The sequence below is a fragment of the Anolis sagrei genome, chromosome 2 (genome assembly GCF_037176765.1).
Source record: "Anolis sagrei isolate rAnoSag1 chromosome 2, rAnoSag1.mat, whole genome shotgun sequence".
NCBI lineage: Eukaryota > Metazoa > Chordata > Lepidosauria > Squamata > Dactyloidae > Anolis > Anolis sagrei.
In genome coordinates, this window is record NC_090022.1 from 267,439,771 (window position 1) to 267,462,705 (window position 22,935).

Sequence of the window (22,935 nt, forward strand, 5' to 3'; positions counted from 1 at the left end):
AGGGCTACCCAATCATAGAGGAACACACAATCAAGGAACTCCCAACAAATGGCCATCTAGCCTCTGTTAAAAACTCCAGAGAAGGTAACTCCACCACACTGCAAGGCAATATATTCCACTGTTGAACATTATAGTTTGTTGTGACAAATATGAAAACTTTGTGCATTCAACACATACATGTTGTCATTCTATATATTTTGATAAACTGGCAATCACTCTCCAGACTGTTCTTCTGGCAAATACGTTAGCAAAATCCTGCTTGGGGAAATTCAAATTTTCCTTTCTCCTTCTTATATTTCCACTGCTATCCATCTGTCATTTATTTGTTTTCCTACTTCAACATTTCTTAGCATTATTGTCTTTTCCCCTGAGACATGCTTTTCACAATATGCCCAAAATATGTTTTGAATTCTAGTGGGAGTTCAGACTTGATTTGTTCTGTGACCCATTTATGTATCTTTTTCGTGATCCACGGTATCTATAAAAAATTTTCTCCAGCACCATAATTCAAGCACACTGGATTGTGTGAAAGACAGCTTTCATTATTACCCAGCCTTTGCATCCATACTAATAGGAACTACCATGGTATGGATAACTTTCATGCTCAGCAACATATCCTTATACTTAAGAACCATACATAATTCCTTCAAATTTGAACTTCCAAATCTTGATTTTTTTCTGATTTCTTGACTTCAGTTTTCACTTTGACTAATGTTCGAGTCAAACTACAAAAAATCTTGACAGTTTCAATATCTGTATCATCATCTTTTAAGTGATGAAAATCCATAAATCAGTTTAAAAGTTGTGGTATGCCATCTGTTCCTGATAATTTATTCTTTCCAATTCTTTGAGTGTTTTCTATACCACTTTCTAAGTCTTAAGGCAAAAGTACCTCAAAGAACTCTATTGTCTCTTTGACCTTTCTACTGTCTGCATTCTCGGGGGTTAGGGGTGCAAACCCCCTACAGAAGTAGAAAGGCCATGAATAAAAGAAACACCAAACTTTTAAACTGAGAAAACACCTCTCTAGGAATATCTAGGTCTTACAGCATAACTTTCTAGTAGAGGTTGGTCACAGAATCATACTGGAGGACCTAGAGATTCCTAGAGATGATATATTAGTCAAATCTGCAAAAACGAAACCTGTAAATGTGGAGGGTCAATTATACCTGCTTCCAGTTTTTCTTTATTTGTCCTGCTCATATTATGATGACGATGATAATGATGATGTATATTTACAGCCCGCTTTTTCTCTTTACAAATGAGACACAAAGGAGACTCAAAGCAAGTCAATAATGTGTTGCTGATCATTCAGTATCTGTTAGCTTAAATTTCCCTTTCCGTTTTTGAATGTTATGAAACAGGTATCTTGCTCCAACTATTTTTGCTATCTTCTATTTCTTAGAACCAATTATTGCAAATATTTGTTTTGTCTGCACACATCACTGAATATTTGTATTTCTGATTCTGACTGTTTTGATCTGGTATTTGTCTGCCTTTAACCATAGTCATTCATTGAGATTTTTATTTGTTCTTGGTTAGAGACAGCGTGTTTTTGCAATCTTCCTTGAAAATGATTTTTTTTTGGTCTATAGTTCTTCTACTTTGACATGATGTATTCTCCTTTTACATAGTCTTTAAATTTAACAGGGATGTTCTTTAGCTTGCATTTAGCAATATAATTGATTTAACGTTTAGCTTTTTTGTTATTTTTTGTATTAGCAGTTCATAATCAGTATCAAAATCTGTTCCTGTTCTTGCTTTTGCAGAGGGAATAGAATTTCTCCATCTCTCCATTTATATAGTCTGCTTGAATTATATACTGGTCATCTAATGATATTCTATGTATACAATCATTGATTCGGTCTTCTGAATAACATATTTACAACAAACTATTGGCTTCACAAAATTTGATGTTACTCTCCTGCTTCATTTCTTTATACTATAATCTGTTTCATACTCAACATCTATGATTATCAATATATGCTGTTCCTAAATACCTATATTTTATTTTATTTTTCTCCTCCTGCCTTTGTAGATGAAACATTAATTTGGACTACAGTTATACCGAGATATTTTCTATGCAATCATATTGATGCTATTAGGTCAGACTTCACATTATAGCTCCCAACTGCTTTAGGTACATCATACTCACCATTAGTGTCTTCTTAGAGAAAAAATGCTATGTAATTATTTGACTGAAAATGTTTTATTCCTATCCATTTTAGTTCACTCAGCCAAGTTGTACATTCATTTTTGTTTTATAAGTTCTAGCTCTCCATTATTCATGCTTCTCATATCTCATGTTCCTGTTATGCCCTTTGGCATGGGGACTCCATTTCTGAATGCCATTTACTTTGAAAACACAATGGAAAGATAATTCAGATTGCAGAGAACCAAAGGAAATGAGAAAGTGCTAGAAATCAAATTACCAGTGCCACCATTTGCACAATACCAAGAAAAATTAGCTAAAATGTCACTGACATTGTCTATAAAAGATCCTCTGCTAATGCAGCTTCACATTTTTGCTGCTGTGAGGAGCTTTCTTTTAAGAACTTCATCTCCTGGAACCATCAGTTCTATTCTGCTCGTGCAGCCAGTTCTCTTTCATCATTCTATCTCAATCTCCTTCACATTCAAAAAATCTTCTTGTGTTCTATGTCACAAATCTCATAAGTGCTTCTCATCCATTCAAAGACGTTGGATTTTGAAGCGCTTAATTCTGGGAAACAATAGGCTAAAAGGAAGGGAATGGGTAAAGAAATAAAATTATAAGTGGAAGTTAAAGAATGGTTTTGTGTTGGCTATTTTTTTTTCCAAAACTCATGCAAATGTTCACCCTCCTTTTCCAAACTCAAAATATAGACAAGTGGAGTAAAGAGGGTGAAAACGTGTATGGCACCGTACATTTTGTATTCTGGAATGGCTTTTAGTCCAGAAATTTATTTTCCAATGCAAACACAACCAAATTATTTTAACATGTTTAATCATGAACTAATCATTACACTTTTTCTACTAACTTCCCTATCTCTGTGCCTACTTGTTTTCACTGGAGATGTAATCCTGCTGCTTACAGGGATAGAGTCAGGTCCCAGGTAGGGGTAGCCACAAAAATTGATGAGGGAGGGAAGAAGCACACACATCTGCCTCCCTGCTTAAAATCTACTAAATTTCCAAAGACCTCTCAGAGATTTGAGGGAGAGGGAAGCTGCCCCACTTGTACTCTCTCAAACTGAACCCCAACATTTTGGCTGCATCTCTTCCTCTTTAAGATGGCAGCTGGAAGGGGGTGTCCAACTGTGACTCTTTTACAGCCCCAAACAACGAGAATATGGGTAACAGATGGACTATGATAACCATCTCTTGGAAGCTCCAACTTCATGCACTTCTTCAGAGCTGCAATGCTACACTCACAAACTATATTCTGCAGCTGAACTCATGTTGTTAGACTTACTGCATTCCCAATTTGATTCATATTTTCAGTTCAGTTTCTCTTGAACTGAAAATATATGGTAAAATAAAAGAAGTGTGTGCAAAGCATAGACCCGGGTTATCGAAGGCACAAGACAAGCAGAAATACAATAGGCATCTCATTATAGATATATGTTAGGGAAAGCTGTATATGTTGAACTTCTCTTTTATCCAGACTTTTTAAAGAATAGGGCTTTCCATCAACTGAAACCTTACACTATCAGTTCAGTCTAGTTTCAGGCCAGGATATGACACCAAATGTCCCTGGTTGCTCTTACCACCACCTAGATTTGGGTGGAAGACTTCTTGATCTTCCTAGATCTCTCCATAGCTTTCCATTTCATTTTATATCCTAGTATTTGAGTGAAGTAGCACCATTGCATGGGTGTAGCAGGTGCTATGTTAGAGTCGTTCTACTCCTGCCAACATGGTCAGTTCAAAGAGTGGCATTGAGGGAATTCTTTTTAGCTACATGCCTATTAAGCTCTGCAGTGCCAGAGTTCCATCTTTGCTCCCCTGCTATTCAATATTTATATGAAGCTTCTGAGTGAGTTTGAGGATGGGTGTAATCAAAATGCTGATAATTCTCATCTACTTTTTTGCTGTCAGTTTAAGTTGGGCAATAGTGCAAATGCCAAATCAGTGGATAAAAAGGATTGTATGAGGGCAAGTGAACCGAAGGTGAATCCTGATATGTGGGGTTTTCAGATCCAGGAACTGGGTCAGCAACCTGCCTTAGATGTGGTTGGACTTCTTCTAGGAAAGGAATGTTTTAGATTCATCTATGTCACTGGAGACCTCCATGGCTCAGAGGGCTTGGTGCAGTTCAACTGTCCACCAGCTACAGGTTTGTTGGTTTGTTTGTGCAAAGATACATTCCACTGATTAAACAACTAGACTTAGACCACAAGTAATTAAGGCAGTAGTTTGAGTTTATATGCCAACTATTGTATTTTATTTTTGTTTCTAAAGCAGTAAGAGAAGTTTAGTTTTACTGGGGAAATAGTATTTTTATCTTCCTCACCATCTTCATTTTTCTATCACGTCAACATATCAGTACATTTTAGATCTCTGTTCAGGATACAAGAGAACACAACAAAAGCTAATCCTTACATTATAGAAGAATGATGGCTGTCATCCCCATGACGATATTGCAATCAACTATGTAGACATCATGTGGCAGAATAAAGAAAAAAGAAGCATGACCAGGTGTTCTTGTTAGTGTCTTTTACTCACTCCCATAAGAGAATGCTGACAATTATAAAGTTCCTACATATGGTTTCTCCAGTTTCACTCTCCTGTGTGTAGGCTGCAGAGTCACTTAAAAGTTTAGCAGCTTCATTTTTACTGCTCAGATATCAATATAGATACATATGATAGATACAAAAGTACCTTCATGCACATCCAGAGACTACTGCTAAGCCTATCACCCAGAATCTGGACCAATTTTGGCACATAGACTTCCCATTATGCATTTTATGTCCTGGTTAGGTTTGGGGGAGGATGGATCACAGACAATGGGATTTGCAGTACTTTCACCTACCACCCCGAGACCATAGCAACCACTACAAACAATGGGCTTATACCACATTTGGGGCACACACACACACACACACCCAATAGCCATGACACACTTTACATCCTGGTTTGGTTTGGGAGAGGATGGAACAAGGATGATGAGATTTGTAGTAGTTTCCACAGACCACTGCAAACCGTATGAATGATGGACGTAGACCAAATTTGGGGCAGAGACACACACACCCCACCCCAATGATACACTTTATGTCCTGGTGAGGTTGGGGGAGGATGGGCCAGATAATGGGATTTGCAATTATGGTAAGAAGTCACATATTGTACCGCCTGAAGACTTCGTCATTTCCAAAATGCTACAAAAATATGAAAGGGGCGAGTTTGTAATATGTGTGATAAATCAACTGAAAGTACTGCAAAGACCAAATGTGGTGTCAAGTACATAAAGGAAACAATCTTGACACACACAGCTATTACTTCAGCTTTTCGGATGACCATCCAGCCACATATTACAGTGTATAGAAATAATGCTTTTATCAAAATTCCTGTTTTTAAAGTGTTACATGAAAAATAATATACAAATAAAAGCACAAAAGAGGGGGGCAGCTCCTTTTTTAGGTTCTTCGAGGAAGGGAAAATGTGTTCAAGATCTTAGGCCCACAATGCCTTATATCCCAGGATCTGATCCTAGATTATCTGCTTAACCCAAATTATCTGGTAGGGGAGACTCGTATAATCCAGTTTAAAGCAAATAAGATCTGGGATCAATTCCTAGGATATAGGACAGTGTAGAAGGGGCCATAGTCTGTCTATGGAGAGCCTAAAACAGTGGTTCTCAACCTGAGGTCCCCAGATGCTTTTGGCCTTCAACTCCCAGAAATTCTAAGAGCTGGTAAACTGGCTTGGATTTCTGGGAGTTGTAGGCCAAAAACATCTGGGGATCCCAGGTTGAGAGCCACTGGCCTAAAAGAACCTCCGACTGCCTTCACTCTCCTTACCCCAGTGGGGAAGCACCAAAAAGCCAACAGCATGGCATGAAGAGCAAGGTTGATTGGAATTTTTTTTCGGCTTCTCTTGACCATATTTATGTATTTATTTATTTACTTACAATATTTATATACCGCTTTTCTCACCCCTAGGGGGACTCAAAGAGGTTTACCTTTTTAATCTCTGCACAGGAGAAGCACCAAAGAGCTGCCACCACAGTGCAGTGTGGATCAGGGTTTTTTTCAGCTTCTCCTGGGAGTAACTAAGGTGAGTGTTACTCCATCTGGGGAAAGGTTTTAAAATACACAGCTCCCCTTTGCTCTCTCCACTGCAGAGCTGCCGCTGCCACCATTACTAAAAGATCAGGAACAGTGCCATATCAATGCCATATCTTATTGACCCATGTAAAAGTTAAACCAGTTTTTTAGGTTGACTTTGGCATAAATATTTTGGCTTTTACACAAGTATTTATGGTGATATTTCAGTGCCTTGAATCCATGATATTAACGACAGATGGCATTATACAGAGATGTTTTTTAAATTCTCTTACTGTGGATTTTGTGATCAAAACAAATTGACAGCATCCCAGAGGAATAAACATGCACTCTGGAATGTATAAACATAATAGTAATGAAGGATACAGTCAGATCTGTAAATGGTAGTTTTGATGTGCCAAATTGACAGCAATGTTTTAAAATATTCATAGAAAATGGTACAAGAAACAGCTAAACCAAGGATTTAAATATTTTCATTTTCTCCTCCAAGATTTTTATTTGTACACAAAAATATCAAATAAGGAAAGGTACTGAAACGGGTCAGGATATTTGCCATTTTATTCTAAAGTTTACTGTCAGACTCAGCAAGTTTGCAATCAAACTCTTCAGTCTCTGGCAGCCAGCTGAATGTTGGCAGACTCTCAAGTGAAAAATTCTTACTGAGGTTCCACTGAACCATTGAAGAATTGTGCTGAAGTGAAACTGCTGGGATCAGTTTTTGTAAAGGAATAGTAAAAGCATGAAAAGGCCCAAATTACTCCAAGTTAATCTTTTAACGTCTCGTGGAAACAACCAACATTTATTTTCAAGGAAGTGAAAAAACTAACACCTACAGAATGTGAAATCTGGACTCATGAAAATTATGACGATAGCCATATATGTATAGCTTTCAAGCAAACATAAAGCAACATAAAAACAAAATAAGGATTTTAATTGCCAACACACATATATTATGCAAAGGTGTATTGTAGCACCTTGAATGAGAGAAGTTGGTAGCTTATGTTTTGCTAGATTTAGGCCTACTTTTTCAGATGCAACACACATTATGTATGTGACAACATTTGGATCTTATTGATTCACTGACTAAGTAACTAAAGCTGTGTTGATGTGTGTCCTCAAGTCATTTCTGACTTACAGTGACTCTAAGGCAAACTTATCATGACTTCTCTTCACAGGTTTTGCTCAGAGCAGGTTTGTCATTGTTTTTATTTGAGCCTGAAAGAGTGTGATTTGTCCAATTTCACCCAGTGAGTTTTAATGTCTGAACGGAGATTCAAACTGAGCAGGAATCTGAACCCTGGTTGCCACGGTCCTAGTTCAATACCTATGTCCACCACATTTACTCTCTATTAATTTATTATTTATTTATTTACATCATTGTTATTCTGCCTTTCTCATCCCGAAGGGGACCCAGGGCGGATCGCAGAAAACATACACGACAAACATTCAATGCCATTAGACATACAGGACAGATAGACAGACAGAGGTATGTGTTGGCTTTTTTCCCAACTTCAGCATCCTGGAGGTTATGCTCGATTTTGGCCACGGGGGGTGGTGTCACTTCATCCTCTACGATGATGAGCCTTTTATGATCACAGACCTTTCTCCTGTTCTTTGATTGCTGGCTTCTTATGGTGCTGCAAAATACCTCCCCGCTTAAATGGTGCCTAATTTCTCTACTTACAGCTCACAGTTGTTTTTAAACTGCTTAGGTGGACAGTAAGCTAGGCTGAATGTCAGGTGCTCACCCCGACCCAGGCTTAAACTGCCAACTTTTCAGTTGGGAAAGATCTATTGCTGCTGGTGATTAACCAGCTGTGCTAAAGCCTGGCCTTATGAAGTATGCAGGGTATCAATCATGCTACTGTAAATTTGTGTATGAACTACAAATGTGATACATATAACATGTGTGCCATTGAAGACACTGCAAAAGTATCCCACTTATTATGGCAGACCTGAGGCATATTGTCAAGACTAGTTAGAATGTATTTATATTAATTTTCAAATGGAAATAAATTCTTTATATACAAATTTGGAATACTTATTTCTATTGTTTTATTATTATTATTATTATTATTATTATTATTATTACTATTACTATTATTATTATTATTATTTGATACACAACAAGATTAGTACACAATATTATTATTAAACAGTGCATTTTAATATTGAGACAAATGTTTTTAATGTTTATGTATCCGTACAATGAATTCTGGTCCCAGCATTTAATGTTTGCCATATATATGCTGTGCTCTTGCGCAAGAGACTCAAAGTGGCTTAACATAAAAACATGAACATACAATTACATACAGCAGGCTTTCAAATACACTCTAGATTGTGCTCGGTCAGATTCACTTCGAATTATCCACCAATGTTGCTCTAGTTTCCCTCTCCGTCTTACTTGCTTCATCGCTGGTAACTCTCTGGAAAACCAAGGAGCTGGTTTGGCTCTACTCCATGAGAGGGGATGTCCAGGAGTGATTGTGTCTAGATTGAGTATAAAATTTAGTAATATTCTTAAGTGACATTTTTTGGGATTCAAACTTGTACTTGTATAAAGCCTGTACACAATAGATAAGATTAATTTCATATTTAGTCAAACACATTTTATAATATCAAATTTAGATATTCACAAGATACAGCCTACCAGATGTAACTGAAGTCACCAGGCACGCGCGTGCGCGTGCACACACACACACACACACAATCTCACATTAAGTTTTTCTTTTGTTTGGGGCAATTTCTGCTATGTGAAAGCAGCAATTTTTCTATCCACGAAATACATTCTTCTGTCTATTACTTCTGCTGGTCTTGCTCCGTTCTTCACTATTTCTCAGTGTGTTAGCCAAACAATGAAATGTTGAACATTTTTAAAAAATGTGGGATCAACAGGTCAGGGCAAAAGGACATGACAAGTATACAAGTAGAAGCAGTCTCCGAAATATTCAAAGAGACTGTACAAGCAGTCAAAGAGACTGAAAAAGCATCATTGAAGTATAACACAAAATAGGATTGACAGGTGGTCTGCTTCATTTCTTTTGACTTTTTCCTGCTTGCTGTTTCCTGCCCAATATTGTCAGGTTCATCTACTGGGTCTTGTTAGCAATTGCTAGAGACCTTTTACCTGCAGGTATTCTTTCTTTCTTTCTTTTAAATAATGATACACTTCTCCAGGAACTCGGATGTTGTGCAAAGAAGAGGTGAACTCAGAAATATAGAATGTTCACTAAAATCCATAGTTCATTTTTCACAGCTGTCATTACAAATTAATAGGAATTTCTGATACATTGCTTTGCATTCTCTATATCATATCCTGTTATTCAAAAAACTGGGTACAATTTATTCCCAGACAATAGGTTGAAGGGCAAGTACGCTCCTCTCCCATTGTATTTCATGCTAAGCGGTATTATTTGATGCTGCAACACCAGTTTATCCTTTATAAACTGTGGTGGTCAGATAAACTACAAATAAAAATATTACTGTAGTACAAAGATGGGAAACATTTGGCCCCATAGCAATAGTTTGATTGCAATCCCCAGCAGCCCTCCTCAGCATAATCAATGTGGTGCCATCTTAGGAGTTAAATTCCAACCACATCTTCATGGCTCCTGATTCCCAACCCTGTAGCAAACGAATAAATTAGTCATCTTCTCTAATCAATCCAAATGCAACCAATTGGGCAAATGGATATACTTTTTGATGCCAAGGGGTACTAGTAGGGAATAATTGTTTGCCTCAGAACAAGTGAGAGGAGCCAGTACAAAACAGATGGACGTCTGCTCATTCTGTCATTTTCTTCTTTAACACTCTGCCATGAGGGTTTTCTGGCACGGAAGTATCATTTAAGCATTTCTGAATCTTCATTTGTTAACTACAGAAATGGATGGAAATGACATTCAAAAATGGCTCTACTATCTTGACAGCAAACTCCCATAAGATCTTATGTATATGTGCTCATCGCTCTTACAATTTCAAACATTCAACTCAAGTTAATTGTTGCCCTAATGTGCTTAACAAGGATGATTTTAAAGTCAACATAATGTTTCTTGATAGTAATAATATAACAATAATAAACCTTATTTGTATCTCGCCCCTCTCGAAAAGGGACTCAGGGCATCTTACTAAAATAAAATACAATATACATAGTAATAATAGCAACCAAAACAACAAATCAACACAGAACAACAAATTATAATAAAAAACAAAAGCAGCCATAAAATATTAAATTATAATATCAAAATATCACAAAGTATAAAAATCCAGTTGGTATTAGAATCAGTTTAAAATTTATTCCAAACTGAAGGTAGTAGTTCCTGCATTTTCTCCACAACTGACATTCGACACAGCTACGCTTCCTTAGCAGTCTTCCTCAAAGTGACATCACACCCAGATAGATGTCATCAATACTTTCTGCTATTTTATCATTTCTCATAGATAAAGTAGAAAAAGTACTACTACAAAATTTATAGAAAAGGGAAGATAGCTCTTTTTAAAAGTTGGCAATATACCAATGGTAGTAAATACATTAACATGTCTTCTAAAAATGTGGCTGATGGACTTTCTTTTTTTCTAAAACGTTTTTCCAAACAATCAACAGAAAAACCTACACACTAAACACTCAAATTATTCTTTCGCAAGGGATTTGAAACCTGTTACATCTATATTGAAACTCTATTCAACTTTAAATTAATTTCTCTTTTATCACTTGTGGACTAAAGAATATTTAATCCCCTATAAAATAAGTAACTTCTCATCTAATCTTCTAGCAGAAGAGACAATTCCCTTGTTTTGTGGCTGAGCATTCCAAAATTAATGCTTTGCTTTTCTCACACTTAGTTTTTTACATCTTGTAAAGCAAATATTGCATGCAGCATACAAAAGTACATGAGGAAAGATTCTGCTTCTGTTCTGCTAATTACTGTTCTCCTAAGATACTATCTTAAAACTGACAGAAATGTCTGCTCCACTTTGCTAGGTCAATATAGCAGTATCAAGCAAGCCTGAAACTAGCTCTAAATACAATTTTTATTCCATTCGTCCCAAATCTAAAATCAGATACCAAACCTGTAGAACTTAACATAGTTAACAACAGAATAATGCAGGCTTCTGCATAAAAATATGTAATATTGTTTCATTGTTCTTATATTGTTTGGATGCCACAGGGTTCCATTCTATTTCCTACCTTTATCTCTTCTTTCCTAAAGTAATCCAATAATCCACACTCAAAATCACCGATAAAGGGACCAATTACAAACCTTTATAACTTCTGGGAAAACTGTCAAGCCTTAAGCAAAAACAAGCTTAACAATTCTTATTAAGTTGTATGCATTTGGTCTTCTGTCTAGCTTCTCAAATGATGGTATCATCGTATTGTCGAAGGCTTTCATGGCCGGAATCACTCAGTTCTTGTGGGTTTTTTCGGGCTATATGGCCATGTTCTAGAGGCATTTCTCCTGACGTTTCGCCTGCATCTATGGCAAGCATCTTCAGAGGACCTCTGAAGATGCTTGCCATAGATGCAGGCGAAACGTCAGGAGAAATGCCTCTAGAACATGGCCATATAGCCCGAAAAAACCCACAAGAACTGGATGGTATCATCGACTTCTCTTCTAACATATAATGAAGTTTATTAACATTATGTGGCAAACCAGCAAAAGGCAGGATATTCTATATATGAAAACTCATTAAGATGCTAGAACAAAAATGGTTCCATGGAATTTTTTTACAGATGAAATTTGGCATATTTCATTAAAATGAGATTCAGAAAGTATAAATGAATGTGAAAGTGTGCTGAAATCAGAAACACAGGTACCTTGCAGCCCAAGTCCTCTAATATATTTCTAAAATTCCATCACATCATTTACAAACAATAGGAATGTTTTCAAGGTATAAAAAAATTAAAGACCACATCAAAACTAATTACTGATTAAATGAACACAGTATTCCATTTGCCAAAGCTGTAAGTATTAAAAATTCTGTATTTATTTATTTATGGTCAGTGTGATGTCTTGGCCTAGCTTTTTTCCCTCCTTTGTTTCATTTCCTTGTTTTGGTCTCCCTTTGGTGTGGACTTTTCCATTTGTGCTTAGTTTTAGGGGTGGAGCATAAAACCACCATAGAGGCCTGGCTCAGTTTGCTTTAGTCCTTTTGCCTAAGAACTTGTCTGAAAGGATTTCCCCTCCTTTTTGTTCTGTGTCAGAGTTTTAGAGGAGAAGGCCAGAAATTGTCTGGGTTCCTTGGCCTGGCAATCCAAACAGGCATTCTATAGCATGTGTATACCACGTATATACCATACAGTCAGTATAGCTTGTACATACCATCATCATAGCTTGTACTATACCATCAGCATAGCTAGTACTGACCATCATAGCCTAGTATATACCACATAGCTAATATAGCTTGTACCGTTACCATATAGTTATTATATTTCTGTACTTACCATTTTAGTTCTGTATTACATCAATAGCCAAGTACCTTGCTGTAGCCAATATAGCCATGTATTTACCAATAATTTAGTCCAGTATTTTACATTCAATAGCAGAGTATTTTACCAAGTGACTTACCGCAATTATAGTCAAGTATTTCCCCTCATATTTTACTAATATAGTCAAGTGTTTATTACCAATGTAACTAAGTTCAATCAACAAACTTCATCTTTGTAATATTTTATTTTGATTTGCCTTTCAAGAATCCTGACTGAAGTTAACTTTGCCTTTTGTTTCCAGTAAACTTATTTGGTTAACTTTAATCCTGTCTCAAGAGTCTTTATTTTAAAGAACTGAAGTACATCATAGGGTATACTGATTGCCACCAGGAAATAGCCAAACATATAGTTTTCCTTTTACCCCGGCATCCCATCACAGTCAGCAACCAGTATAGAATCCCACCTTACAATTCTTTATCCATATCAGTACAGTATTTATATTAGGCTAGGATACAAATTAAAATTTAACACCATTTAAAATATATTTATAAAATCCTTCTGTGACTACTATGAGGTCATGAAGAGTCGGAAATAACTGAACAAATGAACAACAACTATGACTACAGGTTTTAAAAAAATAACCTGGACTTTAAAACTATATCATGTTAAAAACATCTTATCCCATACTATCTGTCTTCCGGATGTCACTTTTTATTTTTACAAATTGATGCACAGAAGCAGGCCATGAATCTTGTAAATCTGAGGTCATTGCCCATTAACATATAGCCCAATTATATATCTGACATTTTAGCCATATAGGCCTACCAGCACTTGACTGAGGATTCCATTACGGGGCTTTTCATAGATAAATTCTCTAACAATCATGTGCTTTAGAGAATCTATTACAGCAAGTGGGCAGAGGCAAAGCCTCCTTTCAACTGGAATTTTCTTATATTTGTCCTCAACACCTTGGAGGGAAGAGAGTTGAATCTGGCCAAAGTGAACGATCTTCTCAGGATGCTGTTATTAAGGAAATAAAAATAAAGCACTGTCAGGGCCCTAGCACGGGGAGTGGGGGGGGGGGGGAGAAGGTAAAAGTTTAACCCTACCCTGAAATGTGTCAGGTTAAAAAAGTAACCTGGTTTACTCATAACTTGGTTAACAGTTAAAATTCTTGAGTAAACCAGGTTTCGGGGAGGGGGGTTAGAACCTTTGAGAGGGATTAGAACCCCCCTCAACATATATATATGATGAAATTTTTGTTACTGAATTACCCATCTGCAGCACCTCTGAAATGGGATAGTTAGGATGATGTCACTTAATATCTAAACTATGTGTCACATATTAAATTCCTTTGGGGCACCCTTGGGATCATGCCAAATGTTTTTAATTCAAACAAGAGCACTCCATTTGAAAGCCATCAGGACAAGCATGCTTCCTTGTGGGCAACTGAGGCTGAAGGAAAACATGAGATTATTTCAATATTCAAAGGAATAGGGAGTCTAGGGGTGCTATGCAAGTGTAATTAGCAAGCAATTTATTGGTAAGAATTCTGTCCAGGGGTTGCATATTCATCTAAATCAGTGGTTCTCAACCTGAGGTCCCAAGATGTTTTTGGCCTACAACTCCCAGAAATCCCAGCCAGTTTACCAGCTGTTAGGATTTCTGGGAATTGAAGGCCAAGCCATCTGGGGACCCCAGGTTGAGAACTATTTATCTAAATCATATAAACACCTGAGTAGCACAGAGTAAGACAGCTAGTTTTAGAATTTTTGCAACTAAAGGATTGAAATAAGGATCCCACTGCTAGTGCCTTCTGATAAATTTGTAGTGTCCATGCTAGATTTCTACAGAACTGATAAAAAATGTTCCACATCTGCAGGATGGAAGTGAAAAGTGGTTGGCATTGTTTGTTTGGTGTTTTTTTTAAAGAATACTTTTTCCTATGGCTATGGTCTTTCTAACATCATTTCTCACACTGATGTTTGGCTGTCAGTTTCCTTTTCCAAATCCTTCAAAGGTATGATAACTATGGGACCGGTGCAATGTTTAATATTTTATGTTTACTTGTATATTTTAATGGTTTAGTTTGTAATTATATGCTTATTGATTTTAATTATGTTATGTATTGCTTTTTGTATGTATAATGTGGCATTGAATCTTGCCAAATTATAAGCCGCTCTGAGTCCCCCTCAGGAAGAGATAGAGTGGGATAGGAATATAGTCATAATAAATATATAAAGGTAGTTTCTGAGACAGCAGTTGTATGCCAGAATGAAGTCACTCCCTTTGTATTAGCTGCAACTGGCTGTGCTCAAAATTATTTGTGCAAATAGAAAAATGAAGACGAACAAGAGAGAGCACTGATACAAATGTTGCTACCAAACGCTCCATCACTCCCCTTCAGAATAAAGCCCTAGCCCTGCCCCCATCCCCTGGAAATATATCCCTCCCCAATTTTCAAGAGGAAAGCCATTTCAGAATATCCTGCTAAAAATCTTCGTTCTACACATGATAACGTGACTATATCTTAGAAATATTCTTGTTTCATATTTAGCAACAGACAGGAAACATCAATTGTGATATGCACAGATTTGATCCCCCTCAAACATCAATTGCTGCTTAAAATGTAATAAAAGATATTTAATTTAATCTGTTACATTTGCAGTTGTGTGTTACTTCTATACTGGATATACATTGTACATTCTATACACTGACTGCTATTATATAATATCTCTTTGCCATAGGGTATAGTGTATTCATTTTGCTGATGCATCCTGGGGATAAAAATATAAAGTTGACAAAGAAGAGCAGCACAAACATTAAAATCCAATTTAAAATGAATTTTTAAACTCAAGCTTATATGGAATAACAAATATACAGTGGACACAGTGTGAATTATTTCTTAGATGACAAACAAGGCTGTATTATTAGAGAAATGAAGAGAAAGCACATAAGCATACATAATGCAATTAACTATGAGGTATCAGGGGAGCGTGGCTAACTGCCCAAAATGGTGGATGCATAACTTGAGCGCTGATCAAAGCCACTCCTAATTAATACATTCAAAACTTTTAAAACAGTGTTAACACTTGAGATCTACGAAGATTTGATGAGTGGAACTAAAAGGTCAGTGAACTGTTTAGCAGAAGGGAATTTGAATTTTGTATTTTCTGCCTAAAGAACCTTGGATCGCTGTGAATGAGAACAATCTTCCTGCAGATTTGAACATGTCTCCAGGCATGCATAAGAACAAAAGAGGGAAACAGAAAAGTGCTCTACCACCCTGTTCCCCATTCCATGTCTGATTCCTTAACCACCACTTCAATACCACTTCAAAAGTTCACAAAATATTCAAAAGGATCTACAAAAAGACTACGTAGACCCAACCAGTAAAGAGAATTTACAACATTGACAGAAAACATTGGTGACATTGCAGATGTTGCTAATGCAGCTCTGTAACTATTTATTTATTATTTATTTTAAACATTTATATTCCGCCCTTATCACTCCGAAGGGGACTCAGGTACAACGTATATACAATAAACATTCAATGCAGGAGTATAACATAAACTATAAATATACAAATCAATTATCTCCACTTTAAAAACACTTGTTTAAAACCATCTCTGATCAGCCGTACCAGATCCTATCGTTGCCTTATTCCACTGTTCCAAACATGAACAAAAAATACATTAATTAGAATTAAATAATGATTTTCTCTCTAGTAAGGGTAAGGATTTGAAAAATATGGTGAGACACCTGAACTTTAGAATTTGTGGATTCCAGAATATAGTAAACAAAATAACATACGAAGATTTTTTGATTACTTGGATAAATTTGCCTTTAAAAGACTCTAATAGAAACAGAGATGGAATGAGCATATCAATCAATTAGTTCCATGAGATATCATGCTATGTTTCTCTCAGTTTCCTCAAAAACTTTATTCCTTGCAACCACTGATGTTTAAAAAGAATACAATGAAGATCCTTCAGGACTTTGCTCCTGAAACAATTGAAAAGCCAATCTTTCAAATCCCTAGCTGACTTATTGTGCAAGGCAGATATAAAATATAGATGAGGATTCCCAAAAACCATTGTTTTCAAGACTAATAATTCTCTAGTTACCATTAACAAGATATAACTACTTTTGAGTTCTTGGATGTGCATGTACCTGAAAAATTGAAGGAAGAAATCAGAATTGAAGATGCTTTGTTTAAAGTGTCCTTGAAAAATCAAAAATCCAGCTAGAAGATCATCATATCAAAACAAAAGATCCGTTAGATCCTTACAATGACTAACTGTGGTAATGTGCCTTTAGAGTGACTCAAGTTACCTTTAACAGATAAATCATCATGTTAACTGCTTGCTGCACTTCCACTTTCCATACTGGGCATGTAGAAGTTGCTAGTTCTGAAAGAAAGTTGATTACTAATCCAGACCGTCTTGAATTTCTGGGATCTCACACTTAATGGGAACAATATATTTGTAGTTTCAAATCTGATGCCATAATTGAATTGCATTATGTGTGTGATCGTTGCAGTATTTTTGAACATCAATCTTGATATTAGTCTGAAAACCCATTATACTTTTTCTCTTTTAAGTCTTATTTTCACAGAATATACAACAAAGTCTCCACTTCACAAATGTTTGATGACAACCATTGAAAATTATTGCTTTACATGAAACTCTTTCATTGTCAAAATATTCCTGGGGTTCTTCTGCTCCCACTCCTTTCTCCCACATTAGCTATTTGATCCCTACTTAAATTAAATTTATTTATTATCTAATCTTCCTGTGTTAGAATTTCCATAGTCTTCTATGTCTTTGCTTATGATAATCTTGCTGCAATGATAATATTTTGTACCACCTTCTTGTGCTGTTTCTCTATTTGTTCATCCATAGTTTCAACAAAAAAAAATCTATTTTTAACTGGATTTTTCGCTTAAATATTTTCTGATTCAAACACGGTACATTTTTCTGTGTGTGTGTTTTCGTTTTGTTTTCCCACAAGTCTGGATCTCCCTTTACGTCCCACCCCGGAGTTTAAGATCGGCCGGGGGGGGGGCTGCTCTTGACCCCGCCAGTGTCACAAGTGAGGTTGGCGGGGACGAGGAGCAGGGCCTTCTCGGTGGCGGCCCCCTGCCTGTGGAACTCGCTCCCCGGGGAAATCAGAACAGCAACCTCACTCCTCTCCTTTAGGAGAAAACTCAAAACATGGATGTGGGACCAAGCGTTTGGCAAATGAGCAGGTAAAGAATTGACACTATCTAGGAAAGGTATAATGGAATGGGACCTGGAACCCAGAAAGATGAATGCTGAAGACATGAATTGTTCTATAGGTTGTTATTGATTGTTAATTGCATTGTGGTTTTATCTATGATAACTGTTTTAATTGTTTCAATTATGATTGTCATTTTGTATAACTGTAATTGTATGGGCGCGGAATGGTGCCTCATTGTGTAAGTCGCCCTGAGTCCCCCCGTGGGGGTGAGAAGGGCGGGGTATAAGTGCCGGAAATAAATAAATAAATAAATATCGTAACATGATAATAATAAACATATATCTTTACATTTCCAGCATATATTAGTAACCCCTTTATATTTTTTAGTCACTTTCTGTGAAACCAAATACTAACAATACCCCATTCTATAACAGTTCTCCTTGAAGTATTAACACAGGATAAATTTCAACCCCCTCAACCACATTTTCCTCGTTGATCCATCTGAATACTGTAACTCACATATTGTGCACACTTTACCATACAACCTTTAATTTGTTTCTTCTACATTTCAATTTTAATACAATTTAAACATTTTACCAACCAAATGTTCACTGTTTCTACACAACTGTAATTCAAATTCCAAATTATTCTGATGGGTACCATAGTTTTGAATCCATTAAAAAAACCATAGAACATTATGCCCCTCAGATATCGGTTTTCCATTTGTTTTAATTCTATACTTGTCCTGATCAAACAGTGAAAGATATTGGTATGTTACCCATTTCTGTTTGTATTCTTGCCAATTATATAAAAAGCTTCCTCCATAGAAATCCATAAATGTGCCTTATGACTTAGTCTAGATTTATATTTACATCATCTCACATAACGATTATTAAAATCCACAGCTGATTTCACATTATCATACTATAAAAACATGCAAATACATTTCAAACCATGCCCCCCCCCCCAATCCAGTAGTTTATCATTTTTCAACATTATCCAAATATTTAACAAAACCAAACAATATGCAGAAAAATACAATTTCAAATCCGAAATGCTTAGTTCTCCTCTTTGCTTGGCATCTTCGGAGGAATTCCACTTTTAGTTTCTTTCCCCAGCATATAAACTCTGACAAATCTTTCTGCCATTTCTGAGTGGAACATTATTAAATAAAATATATCGTCAAGAATAAAAATAACATTTTGGGGATTTTTTAAACTGAAATTCTCCTTAATAGTGACAGCTTTAGTTTATCCCTTCTGTGTACACCTTATTTTATTTCACCCCAGGTTTCAACATAATTATCTTGAAAAAATGTTGAGTTTTGTTTGACACAATAATACCTAAATATTTCACCTTTTTCTCAATTTTAAAGCCAGAATTCTCAATAAATTTTAATGTTTTTTATAACTTCATTTGTCTTTTGTCTATTAATTTTAAATTCCACCACATCTCCAACATCTTGTAATATTTTTAGCAATGGATCAATTTCATATACAGAGTTTTCCAATGCAATCACTAAATCATCTGCAAATGACCTCAATTTATGCATTTCTTAAAATACGTAGCCCTTTAAAGGTCTCTTACATGAAATTATACGTGTCTCACTAGACCCCATTTTTTGTTCTGGTCACCCTTCCTTGATTCTAACATGCAACTTATAAGAGGAATTGCAACATACCAAAATATGACACTTGAATTCAACTGTCCTATTAAACAATATTTTCAAATGCAAAATGTTGGGGTTTTTTTCTGTGCTTAGGTCTGCAGAAGTATTTCTATGAGTTACCTTAAATCAGTCTTAAGAGGGGAGGGGGTTAGTCAAAAAGGAGGCAGATTTTTTAAAATTCTTCTAACAGAATTTTTTTAAATGGTCTCAACACCACAAAGTGATTCACAAATTTTATTTGCTCTCTCCAGAAAGAAAGCAGAATTGAATGAGTTAGACATTAAAAAAAATCAAACATCACTACAATATATTACAGCCTGGTGTTGCAAATTCAAGAACAAAATGTCAAGTTACCTGCAGTTTTTAAAGAGCAGGAAAAATTTACTTCTTTCATTACACAATTTGATGGCTCTGCTATAATGTCTTTTTTCAAGTATTTAACTTCAACAACTCAGATCTTCTGGATGCCTGGGCAACCTAATAATTGGCAGTCTTCTTTTTTCTTGTCACTTTCTGACATCTCAATAGTTTAAACAAGAGAATGACTCAAATAGGCAGCTTTCAATTTGATTTATTTTTTGTCTTTATTAAATCTCTTCTTTCATTCATATTGATTTGTTTGGTCTCATTATTATATACCTTCATGTTAATGTTATACATGCTGTTATATTTTAATACATTTTTAAAAAGTTATAAAAATGAAGTATCATATTTGTGGATTGTAATTAATTTTACAAACCAATAAAATAAATTAAAATTATTGCAAAGCTCTAAGCACAACTTTTATTTTAACTGGTTAAATGCTACATTAGATAGACTAGTTTGAAATTGTTTAAATTGTCTAAATTTCATTTATCAGACCATTGATCCATCAAACCCTGTATTGTAAATCCTGGCAGGATCTTTTCTTAAACTTACTTGGAGCTCTCTGTGGATGATCAGTTAAAAGAGTCATCAAACCTGCTTTACCATCCAAAATCAGACATGAATGGATATGTCTCACAGTAGATCAAAGTGTGTAAGTTGATATTTTTTGCAATCAATGTTAATTTTATTTTATTTTACTTTATTTTTATTTAGCATTTTATGTAGGTAACACAGTAACAAAGTTCTCTATTAAAGGTTTAAAGTAAAGTCGTAAAATTATGGCTATGTATCAAAGTGTCAGTTATGAATGTAATTAATACATTGTACTCTAACAATAACAAAACTCCAATGAACATATTTTACATTTTTGTTTACTTTTCCCCCTGATAATTGCTTTTTATTGATACTATAGAAGTTTGAAGTCCATCACTAAAGGGCCTCAAACTACTATATTTGTTTACAATATTAACTTTATTTATGCAAAGTCAACTACTAGTACTTCATCCAGCATTGAAAGAAGACATATTAAGGAACATACAAGGTTCATGCAGAATACACTCAAAACAATGAAAGGGGGAAATCAGTTACTTACAAACTTCCTCTTCTTGGAAGGCTCAGCTCCTTCTGTAAGAGAAGCAAACGGCCATTATATGTCAAATTCCCAATGTACAATAAGTACCTAAATGACACGTATAAATGGCTGAACACACTGTTTAGTTATTTATGTGCTATTCATTAACAAAATACAGAGTGCCTGGCTGATTAACTTCTACATTTATGTTATAGAATACATATATGCTTTCAAAAATACAGAATTTTGTAACTGGGAATCTCACTGTGGATTAGTACACTTTGTAAAAGACAAAGCAAGGAGACCAGATGATTCATGACAGAAAGGCTAATGTCCAAAGCTAATGTAATGAGTTTGGCTTCTGACATGGGATATGGGTTGTGGAGCTTTTGCCAGTGCTGTGGCCAAGTTAATAGCTGTTTAGTGCAACAGAAAGTGTTGATGGCTTTTAGTAGTTTTCTATGGTATGTTGATTTACGCTGGTAGTTCATAGCAGGGAATGAAGTGAGGAAGTAAACTTGCTCTGTTATAAATCTCTGCTGTTGTGTGCCTTCAAGTAATTTCTGATTGATGGAGACCCTAAGGAATCTTATCGTGAAATTTTCTTGGCAAGATCTGATTAGAGGGGTTTTCCTTGCCTAAGGGCACCCAGTGAGTTTTCATGGTCAAATGGGGATACAACCCCTGGTCTCCAAAGTCCAATGCTCAAACCGTTAAACTACCAGCAATATTTGCACTGTTTTCAAAGCCTTGGGATGAGAAATGGCACATGACTGCACTTCCCTTCATGACACTATTAAAATGAAACTTATCAATCACCAAAACATCATACCAACATGTTTTGCATTTTTTTATTATTCATGCAGATACTAGCTAAATATTTGTCCATAGTTCACTCCATGCATTTGATGACGTAGATTCAATCTACAAAAAATATGCTACACACTTCTTTATCTCAGTTAGTCTCAGAGGTGATATAAAATCCATCTGCAAACTAATTTAGACTAAAACAGCTATGCCTCTGAATTTTGGCATCTATAAGGTGCAGATCCTCATCCTGGAAACAACAAAATAGCTAACAATCCAATTGTTTTCAGGACATCACAAATCAGCTGCTTAAGGTGACTTCTTCACTCTGTCTTTCCACTACATTGACAACATCTCTGAATACTAAAATAATCCTAAAGTATTTAGTAAAGTAATTTACATATGCTTCCAAAACGAATTCTCATGCCTGTCACACTTATGAGATGACTAAGGCCTTCAACAAAACAATCCAAAGCATGTTATCCTTCACTGGCAAGCAAAGATGCTTTTATTCACGTTATCCTTTGGCATTTATGTTGGACTGCCATTAAAGAGTATTTTAACCAATAAAACATCCATCAATTGAGCACCTTCTGTGTAATTTCCCTGCATGCCATCAGCAAGATAAGATATAGATCAGATTAATTGAATATAAATAATGTTGGCCTCACAATATATTTTCAACTCCTTATTCTATTCTGGAATATATCATGGTCTTCCATCACCTGAGGTGGAAGCAAAGTCTGCCACTGAAGAAACATCTACAGGGCCTAACCCGAGGTCAACTGATTTCCTCACAATTATTAAAAAAAATGCCTCTTTATTATAGCCATCCTATAGGATTCCAGAACCACTGGCAAAAAAAAGTAATTTATTGTAAGCTAACCAAAGTATTCTTCACTATGATGTGGCACATTATCAAACTGCTGTTAATTTAATCTTTAAGGTACAACATTTTAATGTCTCAAAAATATAAAAAATATAAAACACCCAAATCTATAAAAACCACAGAATATGGGAGTATTTACTATTAAATGTTCACAAATAGTGTCTGAGTTAGGTTTAAAATTACTTTATATCTCGTATTTGTCATCATTTAAACTGTGAT

General features: G+C 35.7%; 1 protein-coding gene across 7 annotated transcripts in view; it reads right to left on the reverse strand.

The window, feature by feature from the left end:
* Window positions 1-22,935, reverse strand: part of MAST4 (microtubule associated serine/threonine kinase family member 4) — a 254,427-nt gene that overhangs the window by 129,880 nt on the left and 101,612 nt on the right. For all 7 annotated transcript variants that reach the window (XM_060761582.2, XM_060761581.2, XM_060761580.2 and 4 more), the window contains one exon: window positions 21,042-21,073. In XM_060761582.2, coding sequence (XP_060617565.2) covers window positions 21,042-21,073 — 32 coding nt within the window. The remainder of the gene's footprint in view (window positions 1-21,041; window positions 21,074-22,935) is intronic.